This window comes from Ammospiza caudacuta, chromosome 5 (assembly GCF_027887145.1).
Source record: "Ammospiza caudacuta isolate bAmmCau1 chromosome 5, bAmmCau1.pri, whole genome shotgun sequence".
Lineage (NCBI taxonomy): Eukaryota > Metazoa > Chordata > Aves > Passeriformes > Passerellidae > Ammospiza > Ammospiza caudacuta.
In genome coordinates, this window is record NC_080597.1 from 78321784 (window position 1) to 78347148 (window position 25365).

General features: G+C 47.5%; 2 protein-coding genes and 1 pseudogene across 3 annotated transcripts in view; 1 reads left to right on the forward strand and 2 right to left on the reverse strand.

Moving 5' to 3' along the window:
* Positions 1–10794, reverse strand: part of GOLGB1 (golgin B1) — a 41245-nt gene extending 30451 nt beyond the window's left edge. Inside the window, exons 1-6 of one of the 2 annotated variants that reach the window (XM_058804626.1) lie at positions 10704–10794; positions 7634–7766; positions 5559–5655; positions 4787–4939; positions 3891–4043; positions 224–376 (exon numbers count right to left, since the gene is read on the reverse strand). In XM_058804626.1, coding sequence (XP_058660609.1) covers positions 224–376; positions 3891–4043; positions 4787–4939; positions 5559–5648 — 549 coding nt within the window. In that variant the 5' untranslated portion in view covers positions 5649–5655; positions 7634–7766; positions 10704–10794. Of the gene's footprint in view, positions 1–223; positions 377–3890; positions 4044–4629; positions 4940–5558; positions 5656–7633; positions 7767–10703 lie in introns of those variants that run through there. The other variant, XM_058804627.1, reaches the window with a different exon arrangement.
* Positions 10795–11911: 1117 nt separating this feature from the next.
* LOC131557829 (guanylyl cyclase-activating protein 1-like) lies at positions 11912–23497 on the forward strand. The gene is made up of 5 exons (XM_058805296.1): positions 11912–11979; positions 13618–13934; positions 20498–20647; positions 22309–22399; positions 23370–23497. Exons 2-5 carry the CDS (start codon positions 13737–13739, stop codon positions 23495–23497), a joined length of 567 nt encoding a protein of 188 aa, XP_058661279.1. The 5' UTR covers positions 11912–11979; positions 13618–13736.
* On the reverse strand, positions 16006–19208 carry LOC131557828 (acrosin-like; annotated as a pseudogene).
* Positions 23498–25365: the final 1868 nt, after the last annotated feature.

Here is a 25365-nt window from a genome sequence, read left to right on the forward strand (position 1 = left end):
GGGCAGGACAAGATCATTTGGGGATTGTGAAAGATTTAGGTAATGTTTAGAGGAGGAGCCAATGGCAGTGAAATGGATAGACCGAGGTGATTTGAGGAGGCACAAGACTGACAAAATTGAGGTAATTGAAGACCAGCAGTGTAAGCATTGTTCTATTATTTCATACTAGTCTAAGCAGTGAGGTGGGAAACACAGACTGATGAATAGACAGAAATTTCTGTACCTGTGTTGCATACTTGACTTCAGCATCCTTCAGATTCACTTCAGCTACAGCCAGCTGTTTCTTCAGGTCCTGAACAGCCTCCTCTCGCTCCCTGAGCTGCTTCTTCAGTACTTGCACCTCCTCTCTGTGCCCTTCACTTGTATTTTCGTTTTTCTGACGTTGCAAGAGGAAGAAAGTGGGAAGAAGTGAAACAGAAGAAAGTAAACTTATCAGTATTATTGGTTAATAAATTAATTTTAAAAAATACACTATAATGCTACTTTACTCTTCACTCCTAATCAGATGATTATTTTTACTACACTACTTCATTTCTTAACTTCACGCTTGTTTCTTTAAATGAAGTTGTCCTATGTTAAGTAACTATTTTCCCTACTTCTGTGTAGAGATGCACAAGATGCTTTTAACTGGGAAGTGTCAAAGCACTTGGCAGGGCTTACAGTCCATGACTGCTCACTATATAATCTAAGGCAAATTAGATTATTAAATACATTATTTATTATATGACTTCCCTGATTTTTGAGGCTTTTTAACATCACAATTTTCTCTAATAACAGAAATAAAAACATTAAAAAATTAATTATAGAAGAATATTCGCCATGTGACAAAAGGGCAGACATTCTAGACTACAGAAAATGCCTATGGAAGTCTCTTCAGACTACAGGATTATTAGCAATGAACTTATTAGTTACAAGCAAAGGGAACAGGCAAACAATTACCAGTTCTACTCCACTTAAATCCTCTGTTTACGACCAAGAAATGTAAACAACAGTTCACATAAAATGTGCTTAGGCTGTGTTGACTCAGACAACCCAGCACACTACACCTGCACTCGTCTCTCTGCCTCTCCAGCTGGGTGAGGGCAGGTCCCTCCCCACCTGTCCCTGAGCACACAAAACCTGCTCTGCATTCTTATCTCAGCACTTCCAGCTACTGCCAGCACACAGTGCTGCGTATTTTGTACTCAATATATATAAAACACATCTCTTCCACTTTTTATTTGTGGCAGGTATTGGGTCAAACGCCATCGATAACACAGGAATTCTACAGAGTATTTATGTCTTTAAACCCAATCTGAAAATACCATGAAGGCTTTTAAAAGTACTTATACATTAGTGTAATTAGGGTAAGAGGCTACTGCTCCTCAAAAGCTGTTTCACCTACAGAGAAAGTCATTGGCAGGAGGCAGAACAGAGACAAAGAAGCTTCAGTTGCACTTAAATTTAGAAATAGAACGACAGAAAAATAAAGAATAGAGATGCAGGAAGCTCTAAGAAGCCAGGATATACATAACTTGTAAGCCTGGGGCGGAGGAGCTGCTGGGGGAAGACAGTTGGATTAGTTTGCTTACTTGTAATTGGCTTTCAGGATTGATACTCACAGTTGGATTTTAAAAAGCCTCTTACACTGACCATTACATGAAGTGCCACACGTAAGGACAGCAGCACAGCCACAAAGAGCTCAAGCTTTTAAATACTATTTTTTAGAGATGTGTAAGTTCTTATATCTGAACATAATTTATCTTTACCCACTTCAAAAGTTTGAGAGGAGCCTCAAATGTCCTGTACACAAATACTATCTGAGAGGAGGAGATAAGATGATATTTCCATTCTTCTCAAAATAAGTCACTCTGCTAAAAGCCCAGGAAGTAATAGTACTAGTTAGATATTTAAAATACAGCCTTCCCACAGGGCCCACATCACTGAGAGAAAAAACACAGTCCTTTGCTAATATTCAATATTTCAGCATAAGAAGCAACTCTAACCTAGAATTTTCACCTTCAAATAGCAGGGTAGCTGTCTAGGAAATACCCCCATTACTCAGGACAGCATCTACTTGGAGAAATAAGTTTAAATAAAGGACTCTGTATTTTATCAGTAGGTCTAACCTTGCAAGAAAGAAGCTAGTGCTTTCTGAGTCAAATACAAAATATTGCAGGTAACTGCCCTAACATAATTTCACTCAAAACTATGTTCTAACCCAAACCAAATAAGGCTGTGGCCCATACCACGTCCACTGGAGACTGTCTCAAGCCCTCATTCCTCTAATTAGAAGGCCATTTTTCTTAATGGCTAATTTACATTCATCTGCATTATCCTTTTACAGTTTGCCCACTTTCTTGAAGCTCACCTTCCTCCTACAGCTGTAGAGAGAAATGACATTTCCGCTCTGACTTTGGTTGACTGAGTAACCAAGCTGTTCGAATGTCTCCCAAGTGCAGCTACTAATATGATAGGAGAACAAAAAGTCTCTTGCTGCTCTCAGAATTTATCTTTCCTGATTCCAAAGGAGCAGAACATAACAACACTGCACACAAGGCCTTGCGACTCTCAGTGGAATAGCTAGAACAGTATGTAAAAAAGACAAGGTCTCTTTTTAAAATCTATATTGCACCAATTAACTGATGATCAGCTTTCTCTCATTTTGCCTTCTTCAACTGATAACTTTGAATTTTGAAGCAAGAACACTCACCACTCCTCAACAGCAAGTCTGCACAAAGTCGGGTAACAGCACATGGATGTTACACAGACATGCTGCAGATAGATAGAACTGAGAAAGAGCCTCAGCAGCAGGAGAGGAATGTCAACTGACACAGCTAACAGCTCCTGTGGCCTTGACTGGTCTCTACAGCCAGGGAATGCTGCTCATGCTTGACTGTGCACTGGTTAAATTTTGCCTCATTTTTCTATTATGGCAATCCTTGAGATTATCCAATTCTTCATGTATGAAACCAGATGGTGCTTTGCATTGAGAAAGGCTCTCAAGTTGGTACTGGGAATTACAGAAGTACATTTCTATGATTTTATGATGGTCTCAATCAAAAATAGTCAGCACAAGTCATAGAACTGATCTTCATTAGCAGTCGCCTCTCATCCGACAGCTCTCACAGGCACCTTTTATTGTTCCCTACAATATTTTAATATTTTTTTCAATGTCTGAAATAGCTTTTATGTTCTCTGGTTTAATGAACATCATCTGATGTCTGGAAACCATTCTGACATCTATCCCATTTCTCTTCCATAATATTACAAACATTTTAAAGAAAACATTGTTCTGCTGATCACATAGTCAAGTTTTCAAAAATTACCACCTCCAGTGGGAGCTTCTAGTTAGTAGCTAACAGTCTCTTCAATGTCTTCATAGAGGACACTTTTCCCCCAGTTTTACCTAGCGTTACACAATTATGGTCTGTCAGCCATAAAGCTTTATGGTGGCTCAGGAAGCTACACAATTTGAAAAAATTTATATTTATTTTTTTATATTAAAGTTACTGCCTTCCAGTTTCAATGACCTCCTTACCTCTTTGTTTTTGTATACCAGCCAACCTTTGCTGTACTGACATGACAGGCAACATTTTGAAACTCATAGATCAGACAGACATACAGTTTCTGCAGGAAAGAGTTAGCTACAATGGATTTCCAAAGTCATCCAGAGGGAAACCAGCCCATGACCTTGAGGAGATCAAGCTGAGCACTCCAAGGGCATCTGCAGTACAAGGAAGCTAGACAGACAGGCTTCCTAGAGCACAGGTACAGACATCCTTGCTGGAATTACGAACATCCTGCTAGTAAGACAAATAGACCCTGCTGGGTCACTGTGATCTGAAACATCAGGCAGTACCAGGTTATCAGTAGAAGCTACATCTTTTAAATAGCCCCCTTCTCCTAACCTTGGGATCCTCCAGCTCTGCTGCTGAGGCCTGTGCAGGCAGTGGCGCTCCTTTCTCGGTCAGCTCCTCGATGCGTTTGTTCAGAGAGGCCAGTTTGGCTTTGGCTTGAAGTTTAAGTTTCATCACCTTGGCATCCGCGGCCTCTCGCTCTTTCTGGAAGAGAAGGACACAAACTCACTGCCCTGGCTCCAGTGCTGCTACCCAAGAAGCACCACTTTGAGAAAGCTACACGGTTTGTCAGCCTGCCGTGTTCTGTTTAACCCTGCCTGCCCAGAAACAGCACTATCTAAAACACATCTGCAAACCAAATTTGTTCTGATACACCACACATCCCAACACTGTGGCTTCTACCCCAGCACTTCCTTCCAAAGGACAGAGCACTCAGGGACTTCACTCAGCAGTGAATACAAACTCGATTTGACTTTCTCTGCTACATGCAGTCCCTCAGAACTATCTCAAGTAACCACACTCCCACCACACCTCAGGGTGGACAACAACTATCTTTGGGAATGCCTCATGAAACCACCCGACCAGTGGATGAGCGCAGCACAGGTTTCTCTGTGTCAAACACTCTGAAGTGGGGAAAGAACAACCTCACACAAGATATTAGTACTTATTAGAGCCACTGGGAATCTGCATGGGCCTCAAAGAGCTCCGAGACAAAATGCTGTGCAATTTGGATGTAACTTATCTACTGTAGTCTAAATTAACCCAAGCAAACTAACAGACGATATCCTACATCTCTTAGGGTTGTCCATTATTCGACTTCCAATATTTCTCGGGAACTGACACCATTTGTCATTCAGGTATCTCACGTTCAAAAGAAACCAGTGACAGGCTTGCACAGAAGACTGAAGCAGCATTTTACTCTTGGTCCTCAGAGAAAGAAATGGTACCTTGAGCAGAGTTTCTTTTTCCAGGAGCAGGGCATCCTTTTCTCGAATCAAATCCTTCAGCTGAACAACCAGCTTTTCTGTTTGGGCTAGGCGCTCCAACACCTCCTCAGGTGCCTCCTCCATGCCTTCTGCTTCTGACTGCAAAGCTTCTACCTGAAACAACAAAATCAGTGCTCTGAAGGGAAAAACTATTAACAGCCTGCAGCAGAGCATCCACATGATAGCTTCAGCTCCAGTCCTCAGTGCTGCACTCTGCTCCCTGCAGGCATTTCATGAAGCCTGTAGAAATACACAGTTAGATGAAACCAGGAGGAAACTCAGAGAACTTTTAAGCCAACACATAAAAACAAAGAGTACCTTGCTGAACACCACATGAACAAATCTGAAATGAGAGGGACCCTCACACACTGTCCACGGTCTCAATACCAAAGGGCAGCACAAAGACGAAGCCTCCCACTATGGCCCAACCATGCAGAGCTTCCCCTTCTGCTGCACACAATTACCAGTACTCTTAAAAGTCTTTTTTCACCCGAATTCTAGTTTGTTTCCTCGGATCACGCTGAGATGTGGAAACTGAGGAGATTAAGGTCTGTCCAACAGAAATGCTGACTTAAGAGGTGAGGAGTAGAAGAAAAGCAGACTGGAATGACGGCTCAGTCTAGTGCTCAGCAAGGAAGAAGCAGGAGTCAGTTCTCACTGCAGTCTAATGAACCAGGGTCCCCAAACTAATTGTCAATAAGATCTGAAAGTCTTTAGATAACACTGTACTTACAGCAATAGACGGTTCAGTAACTGCATCTCCATCATCCCCAGACAGCTCTTGTAAAACAGTACTTGCTAAACCTGACAAACGGCTCAGCATCTTGAGCCTAAAACAAAACCAAGAGTCAGAATACAGAGTCAAAGCTGCTATGAAGAATAAGCTCCTTTATGCCGGTCTCTAATGTTACAGCAGTTGGTGACCACGCTTGTAGGAATTTGTCTCCTATGCTAAGAGAGAAAAGCTGAAGTAAAACTTCAGGAAAAAAGAAATGGTCATGTTAACAAGAGCTGCCAGACCCTCTGAATATTAAAGCAGAGGATGTGCTGGTGTCAAGAACATGAAGATTCTTTCACTGCTCCACATGTATGATTGAAAAATACACTTTTATATCAGATGCCAAGTCATCCTCATAGCTCATTCTTGATCTTTATGAACAATGACATTACAGAACCACAATCTGTGCAGTTTACTGAAAAGAAAGGTGATTGTTAAATGATGTCATTTCTCTACAGGCCAAACATGGCCTGTAACATAAAATCAGCTTTCTGCTGATAAGTAGTGGAAATAATGGACTGAGCCTTGATGTTTGCTAAACAGATACAAATGTGTCACATTAGAGAGATGATGAGACCTCTGCATGTCACATACAGGACAGGACCTCAACATAGGGGAATAGTCCGGAGAAAACATAGATTCACTGGCTGCTGCTAATCATACCTTTCATTTCCTTGAAGTTCAGGAGCCAAACTAATCCAGCAAGTGGAAGTGAAGAACCAAAAAACATGCAGCAGTACCAGCCAGCAACATATAATTTGTCATTTTGGGGAGAGCAGTAAATTAAATTCTCCATTATTAACCGAGACCTCACTAAATTGACCAAATTCAAATGAGCCTTTGTATAGAGTTGCCAATCAGGAGGATAACAACAGGCTGGAGAAACAGATGGATAGAAACATTGTAAAGTTCAGGAAAGGTAGAATGCCTTTCCTATTCCTGGAATGGGAAAAGCATAAGTGGCACAGGCTGAGGAGCAGCTGGCTGCACAAGTGTGCTGCAGAAGACAAGCTCCAAGTGCTGATGGCCAAGCCTGGCACAAGCCACCAGTGCACTCACAGAAAAGGTCAGGTGCGCACTGAGCTGTTCTGGCAGGACTGCAGGCAGCAGTTTAAAAAAAGCAATTATTCCTCTCTATTCACACCGGTAAGACTACATTTGAAGTAGAGTGCCCACTTTCAAAAGAGTGAATCAAGTACAGCAGAGAGGCCCTAGGATGACTGACTGGGGTTTGCTTTACAAGGCATGTGGGGAGTGAATGAGTGTTGGGCTTGCTCAGCCCTGACAACAGCAGGTGAGGAGTAGCATACAATTGCTGTCCTCCCTACAAGGACTCATAAGGTAACTACAGACAGAGTCACACACCTCTTACAAGGTCCACATAGAATGGACATGAGGCAGAGGACACAAGTCACAGCATAGGCAATTTCAATCTGAAAAAACGCAGAGAAGAAGTTAAAATACTATATTAGGCTCATAGCATTCTGATCTCATTTTTGATGTTAGACATGCTAAGAGCAAAGGATTTGACCAACTGAACTCCCAAAGTCCCTTGAGAATCACAGAATCATCATTCTAGTGTTCTACAAAAAGAGGTCACATGTGACTTTTGACTTCTCTGAACACAAAGGCCACAGAACTGTCCATGCCAGTAAGTGGCAAAATAATTTGTACAATTACAGAAGCTCCAGTATTGCAAGCTGAAACTAGGCAAACTCATATTAGCTACAAGATCAAGCTTACATTATTAAAATTATCTCCATCAAATGGAATCTCTTAATATGATGTCACTGCCTCACTAGAAGCAGGCTCCTGAAGCTGGCTACACAGATCCACTCATTCCTGACCTCCTTTGTCTTACTAAGCAAAGCTTTGGTCCTAGATTGCCCCTTAAATGTGTGGAAATATTGACACTGGAAAGGAGCAGCTCACTACTCATCTGCAGCAGTCACCTGATCTTGCACAAGTAGAAAACATGACACTGCACATTGTCATGCATCAATAGCGGAAAAGAGCATATGAATACTAACCTGCTTTGTACTCCAAGGAGCTCATGGGTCTCCTGATTCAATAGTAGTGTTTCCAAGGTAGAGCAGTCACACACAGGTCTTTCTTGCCATTCTTTATTATCTCTTGAGTACTGACAGGTTGTATGAACCAAGACTTTTGATAGAGAGAGAAGCAAAAAAGAACAAAAACAAAAAAAATAAATTATCCAATAATAAAGAAATAAGCTCATCCTTCATCCTACACAGTACACTCCAGGACTGTTAGTCAGTCACTTGCAATACACATGAAAAGTGAGACAAGTCTGCTCTGTTTGGGAACATGGATTTGCAGACATGCCCTGGTTTCTCACACTGCATGCATAGCACGAGCTTAGGCTCTTCAGCCCAGGGAATAGAACACTCCAGCAAGTTAGTGTAGCAAAAAGACATGCAGCAAGAGGCCAAGCCTAAGACAGGCTCCTGCAAAGAGCTCAGGGGGATGCAACTCCTCCAGAAGCACAGTCCAATTGCCAGGGCTGCTCATGTTCTGCAACAACACAGCAGCCACTGAAACAAGTCCTGGTGCTTTGCTCACTTCTCAGCTGGCCCTGGGCGAGACGTGAGGCATGCAATTCCAGAACAGTACAGCTTCACAGCTCCTGCCAGGGAGATTTCTTCTGGCAACATCAACTGCTCACCGATGCGGTAACGAGACACTCATGTGGAGACCCGGAACGTCTGGAATCCATCGTAAGAACAATAAAGTATTTGCAGTTCTGTAAACCATCACTCCCACGATGCCCCAGTGAGGAACTGAACCTGCTGTCCTGGCAATGATGCATTTTAGGAAAGAGCCATCCAAATGCAAGAACGGCTCTTTTTAACTGTCTCAAACACTTGAAGAGGATGGGTCTGATCTTCCAACTGAGCGTTAGGCCACAGCCTCTTGAAGTCAGAAATGCAAAATATGTGGCTGGGACCGAGAGAGCCAATAGATGAATTATTAGAAGTGGTATTAGAAATACAAAAAAGAAGCAAAATCTAGGCATGTACTTGGGCCTGGGCACTTATCTCCTTGCTACAGGCACTACAATTTCAGGCATGCATACCTGGACTGAGAAGACGTTTCTTGGCATTTGCCCAGGTTGGCCACGTTAACCTGACACCGCCCTCAAGCTAGTGAGCCTTGCTGGGTTTGGCTCACAGCTGATCACCTTAAAAACACAAACAGAGGAACCACCTGCACCTATTTGCACGGATGTGGACATTAACAACCTGAACTCCAGGCTTAGAAATTCGTGTCTTTTGAATTAATTTTCAATTTACATTCTCGGGTCAGCCAGATATGGCAAGGGATGTGAATGGGAAACAAACAGTGATTCTACAATTCTGCAAACAGCAACAGGTTTGCTGTCTGTGTAGAAGAAATAGGGAAAACACAGGCCTAGGTGGGCCACTGTTCTGGAGAGCACCCCTTGGACCACATCTCTGAAAGCAGCACTGTAGAGAGGCTGGGGATTGCGGTGGACAGCTGAGCTAGGCCATCAATGCACGCTCGTGACAGAGCCCAGCAGCAGCACCCTGGGCTGCAGCACGAGGAAGGTGATCCTTCCTCTCTGCCAGGCACTGGTGAGGCCGTGTCTGGAGTCACGTGTCCTGTTCTGGGCACCCCACAACAAGAGGTGAGAGCTTGTTGGAGAAAATTCAGTTGAGGACAACATAAATAAACATAAATTAATAAATAAAAGGCTCGAGGAGAATCTTATCAAAGAACCAGACTGGCTGAATTTAGGAGGTCATCTGGTCTAAGCTCCCTGCTCAAACAGAAGCTGTGCAGGCAGCTTCTGAATATCTCCAAGGATAGAGGCTTCACAACTTCTCTGGACAACCTGTGCCAGTGCTCAGTAAGCCACAGAGTGAAGAAGTATTTTCTGATGTTCAAGGTAATCACCTGTGTCTCAGGTCATGCTCACAACGTCTCATCCTTTCACCAGACACCACTGCAAAGAGCCTGGCTCTGCCTTCTCTGAGCCCTCCCTGAGAACAAAACGAGGAACAGGCATAACACGGCTTTAAATTGTCCCAAAGCCAACAGCCTGCACAGGAGGCGGTGGCTGGCCTGTGCATCAGCCTCAAGGCAGGAATATCCTGGTGTTGTACAATCGCAAACACGAAAGGACAGAGGTTTTTCCGTGTTCCGCTGCCTCGCCCCAATAAAGCAAAGAGTGCTCTCAGAGACAAGGCTGGTGCTCTCCCAGGCTCACACCTGGATTCACCACCTATGGATTCTCACCTATGTAATGAACAGCAGAACACAAGGAGCCTCGCAGTGCTCAGGATGTGAGCCAGGATCCTTTACATCCTCTACCTTTGCTCAGCATTCCTGTGACTAATGAACTTTTGCAGGGGAAACTTTGCTTTAAACACTGGAACTACAGACCAGCAGTGATGTGGAGGAGGCTGCTTTTCTCTGAAATACACTCGCTGACCCAAACAGTCAAAGCCCACTGCTAGTTTGCACAACCTGCATTAAGCAGCACATTTCTATCCCTAGGTATCAGCCACAGCAAAGAAAAACTTGACAATATTCTTCCCTAATTTATTATACTATAAGTTTATTATACATAAATGAAGTTAATTCCTCGTATTTCCCTTCATTTAAAATCAAACACGCATTAAAAGCACTGCTGCTGTACACAAGCCCTGGGCCAAACTTCTCCCGCTGTGCGGAAGGGTTGCAAGGAAAGCCGGGAGGGACGGGCAGGTGCCGGGAGCGGGGACAGCGGGCAGCGCCGACGGGCCCCGGCGGCCCCGCAGATGTACCGGAGCGCACGCGAACCGCCCCGGCCGGGCTGCGCTCTCGGCACCTGCGGGCACCGCCGCCAGCGTCCCACGGCTGTGGGGACACGGGGCCGGGACGCAAAGCCCAGAGCGAGAAGAGAGGCTCGCCCCGGCCCACCGGCCCTTACGGCCCCGGGGGGCTGCGAACCCGTCCCGGCCGCGCACGGCCACGAAAGGAGCCCGACCAGCGACTGCCGCCGAGAGCTGGGGGGCAGAGCCCGCGGTCCGTGCAGAGCAGGCGGAGAGCACCAGGGGCGGGGGAGGCACTGACCTGCAGCACAGCAGGAGGGCAGCGCCGAGGAGCGGCTCGAACCCGCCGAGGAGCTCGAGCTCCCGCTCCCGCCGCCGCCGGAACGCTCTGCCGCGCCACCTCACCACCGGAACGCGCCGCCGCCGCTTCCGCCTCCGCGGGCCCCGCCCCCGGCGCAGAGAGACCAATCAGCTGCGGCGGTTGAAAGATAGACGGGACGGCCAGGCAATCGTGACGGAGCAGCTGCCTCGGCGCCATGGTTATCCTGCAACATGGCACAAAGTGACCAATCCCGAGGACCCTATGGGTTCCCGCCCAATAACAAGGCAGCGACCAATCAGTTGCGGCGTTTCGGGCCGGACGGGCGGAGTTGGTGAGACGGAGGCTCGCACTGGCCGCTGGCCGACGGGGGCGGGGCCGCGGGGGGGGGGTGCCTCAGGGAGGCGTGGCCTCTGGGGGCGGGCCGCGTGGAGGCGGGGCTGTGGGGCGGGGCCGAGTGGGCGGGGCCGCAGAGATTCTCGCCGCCGCTCGTTGTCGACGGGGATCGGCGGGGGCGGTGTGTGGTGGTTCGGTCGGAACGTCCCTTTACGGAGGATCCAGTCCCACCCCCTTGCCACGGGCGCCTCCCGCCGGGCCGGGTTGCTCCAAGCCCCCTTCAATCTGGCCTTGAGATCTTCCGGAGATGTCCGATCCGCGGCTGCGCTCGTGCAAATGGGCGCTGCTGTTCCCTGCTCTCGACATAAAAATATTTTTAGATGCTGATAGGCTGCAATAAGGTCTCTCCGGAGCCTTCTGTTCTCCAGGCTGAACTCCCCAGCTCTCCCAGCCCGTCTCCAGAGCAGAGGGGCTCCAGCCCTTGGAGCAGGTCCGTGGCCTCCACTGCACCTCCATCGGCAACTGCAGATGTGCCTTGTTCGGACGGTTCCGGGGCCGGAGAAAGCTCTGCAAGGGGGGTCTCACCTGAGTGGGGCAGAGGGACAGAATTCTCCCCTCACCTGCTGCCCGGGCTGCTGGGCCTGTGCGCACTGCCAGCCCCTGTCCAGTCTTGTTTTCCTTTTCAGAACTCTTGGTCCGTTCCCTTCCTGGTCTGTGCTGGTACCAGAGGTTGCCCCCAGCCAGATGTAGGACAAGATTTCAGGGGCCGGAGCAGCGCAGTGTCCTTGCCTCCCGGCCATCCTTACTGTGCGTGCACATGGCTGTGTTCCTGTTTCTGATGACACCGCTGGTGTGCCAATGACCTGCCGTGGCCATGGGCTCTGTCCCTACTTCACAAGGCCTCAGGACCAAAGCTTGCCAGGTGTGCTCTGAATTCTTCATTTGATGCCCTGCCTGCAACTTTGCTCATTTCGTTCATTTCACTTTGTTCACTCAAGCTGTGAGAGCAATCTCTCCAGGTATCTATGGCTAATTTATTTAACTTAGCTATCTTTGTGTGGTTCAGCCATGGGCTTATATTGGTAGTAACAGCAAGCAGTTATTTTAGGGAGAATGAGATATTTGCAACTCTAACATGTACCTTTGTAAGTCTAAGTGGAAGGAAAGAGAAGAGAGAAAAAAAAAAAGAAAAAAGAAAGGAGGATGAGAAAATCATTAAAACCATTCACAAGAACATCACGTTTCTCCCAGTGAAGGATACAGACACGGACACTGGGCGCCCCTTGAGTTCCTGTGAGGGGGTGCTCAGGATTCAGAGAAACACAGACAGGTGGGTCACCCTCAACCCTGCACCCTCAGTCTAATGGTCAACTACTCCAGTGGTCTCACTAACAGAGATAACTACACCTGTCTCATGAACTGTTTGGCCTATTTGCTGCCTAGCCTGGCTTGATATTTACTAGTGATCGTGGACTGACATGATCTCACTCAATCCAGTTGTGGGCGCTTAAATCCCCATGCATACCTATGCCCAGAGCACAGTGCTGTGCAGCCAAAAAAAGAAAAAAGGAGGTAGAAGTGTTAGAAGACAAGAAAGACTGTGATGACCAGGCCCAAGGGATGGATACACATTCATACAGATTAGCAGCATTCTACATGCAACCAGACCCTTCTGTTCCCCTTGCCTCCATTTTCTCGTGCGTGTTCATTCCCATACCACCTAGACCCATCCCTTTCCCCACCTTCTTTTCCCCTTCTAAACATCCTGTTGTGAGTCTTGTCCCCAGGTGCTCCTGCCCTGGACACACGGTGTTTTCCATGCATGCAGGCAGTACTCAGTTTGTAGAGTCCCTCTGCAACCTCTCCTGCTGACCCATCATGGTGGGTGCCGCCTCTGGGCCCGTTGCACTGGTGCCTCCCCTGCAACAGATGTAGAAGGAGCTGGGACAGGGCCTTTATTTCTCTTACTGGGTAATTTGTGTTCCCCAGCTTGTGGTTGTCTCTCCACTCCTTCCCCTTTGTGCAGTTGAGCCTTTTATGGGTTGGCTGCACTTCCGTGATGGTTCTTGGATTTGCCAGACCAGGGGATTATTTGTGTCCTCCTGCATTGTTCCTTTGTGCTCCTTTGTGTGCATGGAGGTGAGCTTTTTCCCGCATAACCTCACTCTTGTACTGGGCCACTTCTGTAACACTTTTTGGTCCTACACACTCTGTTATTCAACACGTCTATTTGAGAAAACAGACTCTCAAATCCACTTAGAGGAGAAGATCTTTACTTAACCTCACAGCCCACAACTTATGGGCATTTCCTCTTATCTTCACGTATAATTATATCAAGGTTAAAAATAGGGTAGTCTACCACACCAATATAGCTGCCAATGCCAGTGTCTGATTAACCTTCTCACCCTTTCTGCTTTAGCTCCTAAAATAGCAGCGATTTGCTAAATTATCTTGCATCTCCTTTCCATTCTAAGAAGAGTGTTTGTATCATTGAAACTTTCTGGTTTGTGGATCAGCCTCTAAGAAGATTAACGTTTATAATTGGCTTGTGCAAGGTTAGATCCCTCACGTAACTGACATTGGTGTTGAGCATGGACAGGAGCAAACGGGCAGTGCTGTGAGAGCCACAGGAGGAAGAGGATCATTCCTGTAGCATCATCCTTCTGACCACAGATACACATGGGAAACAACAGCAGCTCCACCGTGGACGATCTGCAAGCTGTCGAGATCCACCACTGGTACAAAAAATTCATGACAGAATGTCCTTCTGGACAGCTGACGGAGCATGAATTTAAGCAGTTCTTTGGACTTCGAGGGCTGGATCCAGAGGCCAATAAGTACATTGAGCAGATGTTCCGCACGTTCGATATGAACAAGGTGAGTTCTCCGCAAGGAATTAACTGTCTCATGCTGCTTAGAAGTGATCCAACTCCTGCAAACACCGGTGGGGAAAGCTGCCAAGGGATGCTTATGTAAAGTAGCTAAATGTAAGGAACAAATGAATGTGTACAGGTAATAACACAGATGACATAAACGTAAGTACACCTGATTATCTAACTACCTTGTGCAAGTTCATATTTGAATTTTGAAAATTCCTTACTGCCAGTTATTTGACTTGGCCTTGTTTAACTAGCAAAATGCTAATTTCATTATTCTTCTTACGTTCTTACATGTTCTTATTATTCAAAAATATAGCTGTATGAGATCATGGAGACCACAGGAATCAGACACAGTAGAAATCATTATAGCATTCACAGAGGAATAATTTCCAGGTATTTGGCAGCTGCAATTAACACTGCATGGGCAGACAAAGTCTGAGGCTTTCCTTGGCAGGTGCAGCATGAAGCTGGAGTGAGGGGGTGGGCAGTGCTCCTCACTGTGACGGGTGACTGCTGGTAGAAAACAGTAGCCCACATAATTCCTTTAAGTGTGCCATGGCCCTTACTTTTGCCTGCTTTTTATTCATACGTATTACAGCCTGTGCTTGCAGGCCTGTATTCTTAATGACAAAGGAATCTGGATTTATAGCATCCTGGGAAAATTCAGCTTTACTCTCTGCTCCAAGGTTCTGAAATGGAGTCAAGGAGGATTCAGTCACAGAGGCATGACAACCAGGTGGAAAATCACGGAGTTAGTCTTGAAGAAGGAAAGCCTAGGGACCAACAAAGAATGTTATTTTGGACATGTCAGACAGCATAAGGAGTTAAGGAATGCTTAGGAATATTATAAAATTCTTAAGCAGAACAGCAGACAGGCTCCATTAGGGTAGCTGAGGTCTTTTGGTGGATGTAATGACTGTAGATAACTGTAGACCTCAAAGAATATCTTTTCTCATCCCAAAGTCCTCTGTGCCCAGGATGATAATAGTGATGAGAAGCAGTTTCATAACGTAAAGCAAAACCTTTCAGCTGTTGCACAAGTCTTTCTTTTACTTCACCTCTCTCCCTTCTTGGGATATTAAAGGAATTTAAAATTTATTCAATGATGTAGTGCATTCCAGAGTTCTCCTGTGAGCCCTGTGTTATGCAGTAAACAATGTTATAGGAAGGTTCTCAAATTCAAATTTAGTCAGAAAATCTATAATCTAAATAAAGTGATAGTGATCTCAGGAGGAATGAAGTAAAATTGTGGCAACTAGTGGCAATGCACCTAGTTAGTCTTAGTCTGTTAACAGTTAGTCACTTAATCTAAGATCCTTCTATGAACAAGGGCAAGGAACAAGAGACCCAGAGGAAAATCCACCCTGTCATAATACAGACATGATGGATGGAATCATCTGCCCTCTGGATCTTCAGATTTTGAAAACTTTGATGATGATGAAGAGGATAAATTTTCAATATTCTTCTTTTATAAATTGCAGTTGTAGCATTATAAAATGGTTTGTTTTGGAAGGGACCTTAAGGGTCATCTCATTCTACCACCTCCCATGGGCAGGGACACCCGCCATTATCCCAGGTTGCTCCAAGCCCTGTCCAACGTGGCTTTGGACACTTCATGGGCCAGGGCCTCACCCCCCCCTGAGTAAAAACTCCTTCCCAGCACCTCATCCCAATCTCCCCTCCTCTAGATTTAATCCATTCCTCCTTGTCCTGTCATGGCCTGCCCATGCAAAAAGCCGCTCTCGCTCTCCCCCACTATTATAACCTGCTTCAATGCAAGGGGCACTGAGGTTTCCCTGGAGCCCTCTCCAGGCTGAAGAATGAATGTGAACAGCACAGCAGATGGACAGACAGAGCAGGGACTCTGCGAGCCTGCGGGTGCACTGAGCAGGGCTGAACACACGGGTAATGGTGAACACAGAAACTTTACTTCAACACCTCAGTCACGTCAGCATCGCTGTGGCTGCAGCGCAGCAGCGTGGGCAGGACAGAGAAGCCTCTGGCCCCGAGGCTGCCTTGGAGCTGCCGTGATCCACTGTAGCCCTGGATCCTGCTCATCCTGCTGCTGCTCAGGCTTTTTTGTCCTTCTAAAACTGCAGGAACTCCTGCACCAGATTCCAGAATTGCACCAGGATCTGGTGTGGGAATGCCATGGGCAGTGACGTGCCCGAGGTTGTCACTGCTGGTTTCTCGTACTCAGGGGCCAAGTTGATCTCTTCCTCTGGTTCCTCTGGTTCCTCAGGCTCCTCCTCGGGGGCCGAGGTGACAGGTGGCTCCGGTGCTGGACCAGCTCTTTCTGCTGGGCTCAGGCCCGTCTGGAGCAGGATCCAGTTGTAGAAGTGCTGAGTGGAGGTGTAGATCCCGGGGTGCCTGGCTCTGTCACAGCCTCTTCCCCAGCTGTTCAATCCCACCAGCCAGTAGTAGTCAGCTGCATTGTCCTTGCAGACGAGGGGACCCCCGCTGTCCCCCTGTGCCGGGAGAGATGGTTCAGGGACTGTGGGGGGCTGCTGTGGGGAGGAGAGGGGCGGACAGGGGACAGGCTGGGCTGCGTGTGGGGGATGAGGGGGTCCCTGCGCTGCCGGGGCCTGAGGGACTCATCACACGCTCCTACCTGGCAGGTGTCGATGCCGCCCTGTGGGTACCCAGCACACAGGTTGCGGGGGTGGATGGCCCCCGCGTACCACCGGCTGCTGTTGCAGAGCTCAGTGTCCATGAGGTGAACCTTGGCCTCCTGCAGCACCATGGCTGTTCCCTGAGCTGTGGGCACAGAGGGGAATGACCCCCAGCAGCTCGGTACCCATCCCTTCCCCTGCCTGGGGTGAGCCCCCTTCCCAGGCCTGGTTCTGCCCCTTCCCCACGGGTGACATTGTCCAACTGTGTCCCTGCCCCTTCCCCAGGGGTGACATTGTCCAGCTGTGTCCCTGCCCCCTCCCCATGGGTGACATTGTCCAGCTGTGTCCCTGCCCCTTCCCCACGGGTGATGTTGTCCAGCTGTGTCCCTGCCCCTTCCCCACAGGTGATGTTGTCCAGCTGTGTCCCTGCCCCTTCCCCACGGAACGACATTGTCCAGCTGTGTCCCTGCCCCTTCCCCACAGGTGATGTTGTCCAGCTGTGTCCCTGCTGTTGGCCTGGGGAAGGGGCCAAACCCCCGAGGTTTCCCAGGGCCAGCAGGAATTGTTTGGGTGAGCAGGGACCTTACAGCTCATCCCGTTCCATGCTTGTCTTGGTGGAGGCTCCTTCCCCCAGCCCGGGCTGCTCCGAGCCCGGCCCCGCTGGCGCCGTGCGGCCGGACCCTGTGTGTGCCCTGTCTGTGTCCAGCCCGTGTCCCTGTGTGTGCCCAGTCCGTGTCTGTGCCCAGCCTGTCCCTGTGTGTGTCCAGCCCGTGTCCCTGTGTGTGCCCAGCCCGTGTCCCTGTGTGTGCCCAGTCCGTGTCTGTGCCCAGCCTGTGTCTGTGCCCAGCCTGTGTCTGTGCCCAACCCATGTCCCTGTGTGTGCCCAGCCCATGTCCCTGTGTGTGCCCAGTCCGTGTCTGTGCCCAGCCTGTCCCTGTCTGTGCCCAGCCCGTGTCTGTGCCCAGCCTGTGTCTGTGCCCAACCCGTGTCCCTGTGTGTGCCCAGCCCGTGTCCCTGTGTGTGCCCCGTCCGTGTCTGTGCCCAGCTCATGTCCCTGTCTGTGCCCAGCCCGTGTCTGTGCCAAGCCCATGTCCCTGGGGTGCCCAGCCCGTGTCTGTGCCAAGCCCATGTCCCTGGGGTGCCCAGCCCGTGTCCCCGGGTGCCAAGCCCATGTTCTCTGTGCCCAGCCCGTGTCCCTGGATGCCCAGCCCATGTCCCTGTCTGTGCCCAGCCCGTGTCTGTGCCCAGTCCATGTCCCTGTCTGTGCCCAACCCGTGTCCCTGTCTGTTCCCAGCCCGTGTCCCAGGGTGCCCAGCTTGTGTCCCTGTCCATGCCCAGCCCGTGTCCCTGTCCATGCCCAGCCTGTATCCCTGTCGGTGCCCAGCCTGTATCCCTGTTGGTGCCCAGCCCGTGTCCCTGTCTGTGCCCAGCCCGTGTCCCAGGGTGCCCAGCTCGCCCTGGGAGCACACATCCTGTTGGGAACTCACCTCTGGCAAAGTTCCAGCCAGCGATGTAGCAGGATTTCAGCTCCGAGACCCTGAGTGAGGGGTCAGGCACACAGGCCAGCTGGATGTAGTTGCTGCACTCCACAGGCTGGTCCAGCTCCACCAGGGCAATGTCGTTCCTGGCCGTGGCAACCACGTAGTGCTGGTGCACCAGGAGCCTCTGGATGCGTCTCACCACAGCCCCAGGGCCCGGCTGAGTCAGATCTGTGGCCCCGATCACCACGTCCCACGTGGAGATGCCCCTGGGGAGCAGATGAACAGAGGGGTGACAGGGAGCAGAGCCACGGGCTGCAGCAGCCCAGCATTTCCCGGCCTTCTGCTTGCCCAGGTGGGCAGGGCAGCGGCCCGTGGTGCTGTGAGCTGGGCGCCTGCCCGTGCTCTGGGGACAGCTCTGTCCCTGCTGTCTCTTACCCGGCCCTGGCGAAGCAGTGTGCCACCGTGAGCACCCACTGGGAGCTGAGGAGGACACCCGTGCACATGTGCCACGTGCCGTTCTCCCAGGTGGCCTGGATGCTGACAATGCTGGGCCAGGCCCCAGAGGGGACACTGGTGTCACCCTCACGGGACGTGCCAGCAGCAGAAGTCATGGAACTGTGGTCAGAGGCCATGGGCCGGAGCCTGCAGGTTCTTCTGTAACAAAAAGCCATTGCTGTTCGGCTTGGTGGCTGCTCCTACTCAGGCTGAACATCCTCTCTCATCCCTTCCTGCCCAGTGTTGAGTGGCAGGAAGACTCGGGACCCCCGAGGGGCACATCTGTCCCCCCGTGCTACTGCAGCCCCAGACAGGTTTTGCCAGTAGCCGGGCACTGGCCAGGAGCCAAGGCTCTTCCTGCAGCAAGTCAGGCTGGAACACTGTAGTGTGGGTGTGGGGAACATTTGGGGCCCCTACAGGGAAACTCCTAAGTGGGACCACTGACCTGCAGGTGTCCCAGGTGCCCCCCACGGGCCCGGCCAGGGCCAGCAGCACGAGCAGCCCCAGCAAAGCCATCGGCGCCAGCGCAGGTGGCAGAGCCAGCGCAGAGCTGTCACCTCCAGTGCGGCCACTGCCACAGCACCCACAGCCTTCGTGGTGCTCACAGTGCCCGGGCCAGGGCCGCTGTCACAGAGGGGCTGGTTCTGAGTGCTGGCATTGCAGGGAGGGGCAGCACAGAGTCATAGAGACGTGGAATGCTCTGGGTAGAAGGGACTTTATGACCACCCAGTGCCACCCCTGCCGTGGGCAGGGCCACCTTCCACTATTCCAGGGTGCTCCAAGGCCTGAGGCCTGTCCAGCCTGGCCTTGGGCACTGCCAGGGACCCAGGGGCAGCCACAGCTGCTCTGTGCCAGGGCCTGCCCGCACCCACAGCCAGAAATTCCCTCCTAACACCTAATCTAAATCTACCCACCTTCAGCTTAAAGCCATTTTTCTTGTGTCCTATCACTACAGGCTCTTGTCCAAAGTACCCCTCCAGCCTTTTTCTAAGCCCCTTTTAAGTACTGGAAGAGGCACCAACGTCTCCCTGGAACCTTCTGTTCTCCAGGCTGACCAGCCATGACTCTCTCAGCCTGTCAACCCTTCTTCCCACCCTGAATGAATATTTTAAATGTGATGATCCTTACTCTAAAACAGCAGTGCTCTGCTAGTTTGCCTACATTCACCTTTTACAAATGTTTCTTTGCACCCATTTCAGAAAGGCATCTGACTTTGATTACATACCTTAAAACTTGAAAGTTTCATTTTTTTTGCTCTGTTATTTCTTGAAGAATTATTGTTATTCAGAATCTTTGACCTAGATATGTGTAGATATGTTTTTATTTGTAGTTTGTTTTTAACAGCTTCACATTTTAGTCAGCTTTAAATCTAGGGCCGATGAACTGTTACTAACTGGCATTTTTCTTGCAGAAGAAACAAGAGCCTTTTGACTTTCTTTGTAGAGTCAAGAAATGAAATACTAAAAACCTAAATACTGAACATTTTTTTCAGTGATCAAATCATGCTCTGTGTATTTTACAAAATATCCCCAGTCACATTATTTTCCACAGAATGGAGAAAAGATCTGTGGCTTTGTGGAATAGCAGTTTCCCACAAAGGCAGAATAGACTCATACAGAAAACCTGCAGCCCATGGGCTGGGCTCAATATTCTCTCCCAGCAGGCCAAAGGCAGTCAGCTTTGGTGTACAGAGGGGTCTTTGTTCATGCTGACAACCAGGTTCCTTCACTGCAGGTGGTGAGCAGAGGGGAGTCTCTATGTACTAGATCATAACTTTAGCAACCCAGGTATTTAGGAGCTAGAGAAATAACATGTGTTTGTGCACTAAAGATTTTTCCTAAGTCAAAGTCTCTGTGCCACTTGTTGGCCTTTCTCTTTCAGCTGTGAATCTAAAGAGCAATAAGGTGAAACAACTCCAGTGCATTAAGTCCCTCTGTTTACTCCTGTCACAATTTGGGTTTTTTTTCTGGCAGGATGGATATATTGATTTCATGGAATACGTGGCTGCCCTCAGCCTCGTTCTCCGAGGGAAGATGGAGCAGAAATTGCGGTGGTATTTCAAGCTCTATGATGTAGATGGCAACGGCTGCATTGATCGACATGAACTGCTCAACATCATCAAGGTGAATCTCCAGGAGTCTATGCTCTTGCCTCTTTCCTTAAAGACAAATCACACAAGTAAGACCTTTGCTGTTGCCCCTGTGGATGACCATGGATGAGACCTTTAAAAGCATTCCTTCTCTGAGCAGAATTCCCCATCACCGTACAATGCAATAAGCAGACTTAGACTCTTTATCACCACAGCTTATGTTACAACATAGCTAACCATAAAATTATTTTAACTGCCTGTTAATTGCACTTTCCAAAGTTTCAGACCCTGTGACTGTCTGTTGCTATCTCTGCAATGTGTGCTTCATCTTGAGGGTCCTTTTCCCCATGAGAAGTTGAAGAGCTACTCCCAGTTTGCTTTTTAGAATCAGTTCTGAAATATCAACATAATAAAACATTTCTGACTCTGGCGAATAGCCTGAAGAAAAAGGATTGAGAATTGAAAGGATTGTATGCAAATAGCTATTGTGGATGAGGTTGGTATTATGGGCAGAAAGATCTTTATATATATCTCAGAATTAATCGTGCTGCAAATTCAGATTATTTTACAGATAATGGGAAATTACCAAGGTAATTGCAGGAAAGATTCAATGACCTTCAATAAATAGCATTTCTGAATATGAAATGTCATAAAATTGATTTGATAAAGCACTAATAGCATGTTAATAATGCACTCTCATCTGTATAAGAATTTTAGAGCTGGGTATCAAAGAGACCTGACCAATACCTGTAGTAATGTACAGCTTCCTACTAGTAGCTTTAAATAGAAATACTCAGACATTACAGTGAAACAACAGATAGCAATAGTTAACACAGAGTTCTTGAGAAAAAAATTCTGGGGGCAACAACTGGTGGCAAGAAATTTATTGTCCTTTGTCTTTTTTGGGTGTAGTTCAGTGTCTTTTTTGGTAACCTTAGGAAATTGCTGAGATAATTTACTTAAATTTAATTTAAGTAAAATAGCATTTGAAAAAGAATTAATAAAATGACCAAATATCAAAGGGTAAAAACTAGAAAATAAATAGTCTTAGAATCAGTATAAGGGCTCTGAAATCACATATTTCATGGATATCCTTAAACAAAGGAAATAATTAGCACTGAAAGAAAAGACAACCCTGCACTATGTAGTTATGAATAAGAAGAATTGTAGCAAACACAAGTGGATAAAGCTTAAAGTTTCTCAAGATGAAAATGAATTTCCAATGACCTTTAGGGAGAAGCCAGACACACAGGAAGAAGTATATAAATGGAAATTGTGAAGTAAGAATAGAAATAAATTACCGCAGCATATAACAAAGGAATTTCATAATGTCAATTGTGGAAAGTGTTTGACAGTGTTTCTGAGGCTTGGTGTATCATAGGGTCACAAAGTGGGACAAAGTGGATCAATTAGGTGGATTCTGATTCTGCCATTTCTGCATCACCTAAACTGTACCTAAGCAGAATTAGGCCAATCCTCTGAGTTTTGCTGCTCATTCCGTGCTCCAGAGCCACGCTCCCTTTTTGGCACCCTTCAGTGCCATCCATAAGGGCTGATGATTTGTTTTTCTGTGGTACTGGTTCATTTGTATGGGGAAGGTACCAGGCATGACTGTCTTGTTTTGAATCAATGCTGACATGTGGAATCAGTCTGGGAGTCGTCAGGCAGCTGCTTACTCTTGCTCTTTTATTTCAGGCCATTCGAGCCATTAATGGTGGTGACCATGAAACGAGTGCAGAAGAGTTCACCAACCGAGTCTTCGATAGGATTGATGTGAATGGCGATGGTAAGGTTCCTGCCTTTGTCATCCAGCTTAGACAGGCTTTTCTACAGAGTAACATCCCACTTTTCCTTTCTTGGTTGAACTTTAGGCCTCTTCACTTCGTATTTTATTTCTATTTGCATTCTCAGCCAGCAATGCGTTCTCCATGGACCAAAAGGATTTTTCTCCTGGCATGATACATTATCAGTATGACAGGATTTGTTTCCTGTACTGCTCTAAGCTTTGTTCTGTCCACATGAGTTTCGTAGTGGGGTTTTGGAGTGGTGTTTTGTTTTCCTTTTTGTATGTTGCTGTGTAGCTGATGCCAGTTAGAAGTGGGAAATATTATCAAATGGCCCCAGCTGCTCCTAAGTACTTCAGTATGAAAAGGAAGAACTGCAATTTAATGTTGAAGTTCAGAGTTTTTTCACTGGGTCTGCTGCAGGCAGTATGGCAAGAACATGAAGTGCTCAGTCAAAGGCTGGTCAAGTGTCACTGTGGTCCCTGCATGTCCCCGAGAGGTATCTCTTTCCTTGCTACTTCAGGTGCTCATTACTTCCTGACAGGCTCTTTTGTTATTCCAGAATAACTCTGCTGAGCTGATTCCCTGTATGAGGGCTTTTTGGCCTAGGACATAAAAATTTGTTTCTGTCTGTCACAGCCTCCTCCTGTCAGTTCCTTTATCCTTGAAAACCAGCAAGTACAGGGCAGGTTAGTATTATGACAGGTTGAGCCAAAAAGAATGCCATGATCCCACTCCTTAGGTACCCACTTCTATTGTTCTTTCTTATGTAGCTCTTCCCTTGTATGGGGAAAAAAAAGGAAGCAGGTGTTGTCTGGATACTGGGGATGTTTCATAAAAGCTTAAGAAGACTCTCTGAGGCCTTAGAACATTGGTTCTAAGTATATAGTAAGTGGTCTCTAAAGTTAGATTACTGTACTCATTTTCCTGTCAGATGTGGATTCTGATGCCCTTTATTTTTGTCTGACACAGGTGAACTTTCTCTGGATGAATTTGTGGAGGGAGCAAGGAAAGATGAGGAGTTCATGGAGGTTATGATGAAAAGTTTGGACCTGTCACACATTGTGGCCATGATAAACAACCGTCGGCATAGTGTATAAATCAAGCTGGGAGAAAATGCTGTGCCAATAGACAGATGGGTGTCACAAGGAAGGAGAGACAGCATTTTTCAAAACAAAATTTCCATAAACATGAATATGGAAGTAGGAACAGAAAGACACTGCTGTATTTGTGTATCTGAGTGCATGTTCCTATACAAATACTGAAGCTTAGCCACATAAATGCAAGGCAGCTTCAGAAGAACTGAATCTGGGTGGCAGTATTTGACTTGTCTTTCTAAAATTTAAAGGCCAAGTTTCAGGACACAAATTTCCTTTTTATTCTGTGTCCCAGATTATCAGTTTGAAACGGACTAAAAGTAACAGCAAGTTTGTGAAGAGCGCTAGCAGACCTGGGTGGTGGAGTGTGGAGGACATATTATGACATAGAAAAGAAGAATCTCAAACTGTTATTAGAGTAGAGAACGAACAAAAGAATGTAACTTGCACTGTTCTTGTCATGGTATTGGTTCATAAACACCAGCATGGTTTACCAGCATGGTCCCTACCACATGTGCTTGAATTTGGTTGTCTCTACAGAAGCAGCTTTAGTCATAAGACCACAAGAACTGAAAGAAAAACTGGTCTGGCAGTGACAAATCTGTCCTCAGCTGCAGCTCTTTGAGCTTTCTGTGATCAAAGAACTCTAGCAAACAAGTCAACAGTTTGGAGCAGCTTCTGTAACCAGAGAAAATACGCTACTCAGTTTCCCAAAGCAGAAGAATTACTTGAGAGATCATATCTTTTATATACTCATGGTCCGACTTATTCTCCTCTCATACAACTGAGTTGCTGGGAATGTTCAAAGCCACACTGAACAGGGCTTGGAGTAACCTGATCTAGCTCCATGGCATGGGGCTGAAGCAAGATGATCTTTGAAGTCCCTTCCAACCCAAACCATTCTGTGACTCTATAAATGAAGTTATTTGAAGATGATCCTAATATTATTGCCTCACACATCCTTCATTGGTCTTTCTTCTTGTTCTTGAGGAGACAATCTAATTGAAAGAAACAACTCACCAAGGTGACTTGTGAATTGTGCTGTTAATGTGAAGGCTGGAGTGAAGCTGACACTCTGGATCAGTGCTGCCATAAGTGATTCTGATTTTATACACGATGGGAAGAGTGATGCAGCATGGATAGAAGCTCAGCAAACTGTGTCTTGTTCGCTGTTCATTAGATAAGGTCATGATCAGAAGCTCCTTTGAATCTGGGAAGAGAACCAAAAGGAAAGAAGAATGCACGAAATGTTCAATGGAGTGCCTATGTCACAGTTGGCGTGTTTTTCCTGTGCAGGAGGAAGAATGTGCAGACCTGTAACAAAACTTTAGATTGAACTTATTCTTGCTTATATTTAGGCTTCTGTAATGTTCATATGTGTATGGGTTTGCACGGCAAGGTCCCGGTAGCAGGGAGGCTTACAGGGATGTCTTCTTCTTTGAGAAGCTGATGGAAGCTTACCCCATGTCTGGCAAAGACAACGCCAGCCGGCTCCAGGATGCCACTGGCCAAGCCTGAGACCTTCAGCCATGGTAGTAACATGTCTGGGATAACATATTTAAGAAGGAAAAGTTGTTGGGCAGAAGCAATTGCAGCCAGAGAAGTGAGGACTGAGAATATGTGAGAGAAACAGCTCTGCAGGCACCAAAGTCAGCTAAGAAGGAGGGGGAGGAGGTGTTCCAGGTACTGGAGCTGAGATTTTCCTGCAGCCCATGATGCAGGGTGTAATGAAGCAGATTGTCCTCCTGGAGCGCATGGAGGGCTGCAGGAGGGAAGCACGAATCTACCTGCAGCCTGTGGAAGAGCCCTGTGTTGGACCAGGTCCTGGAAGGACCGAAGAGCAGCTTTCCTGGCAGGACTTGTGACCTCAC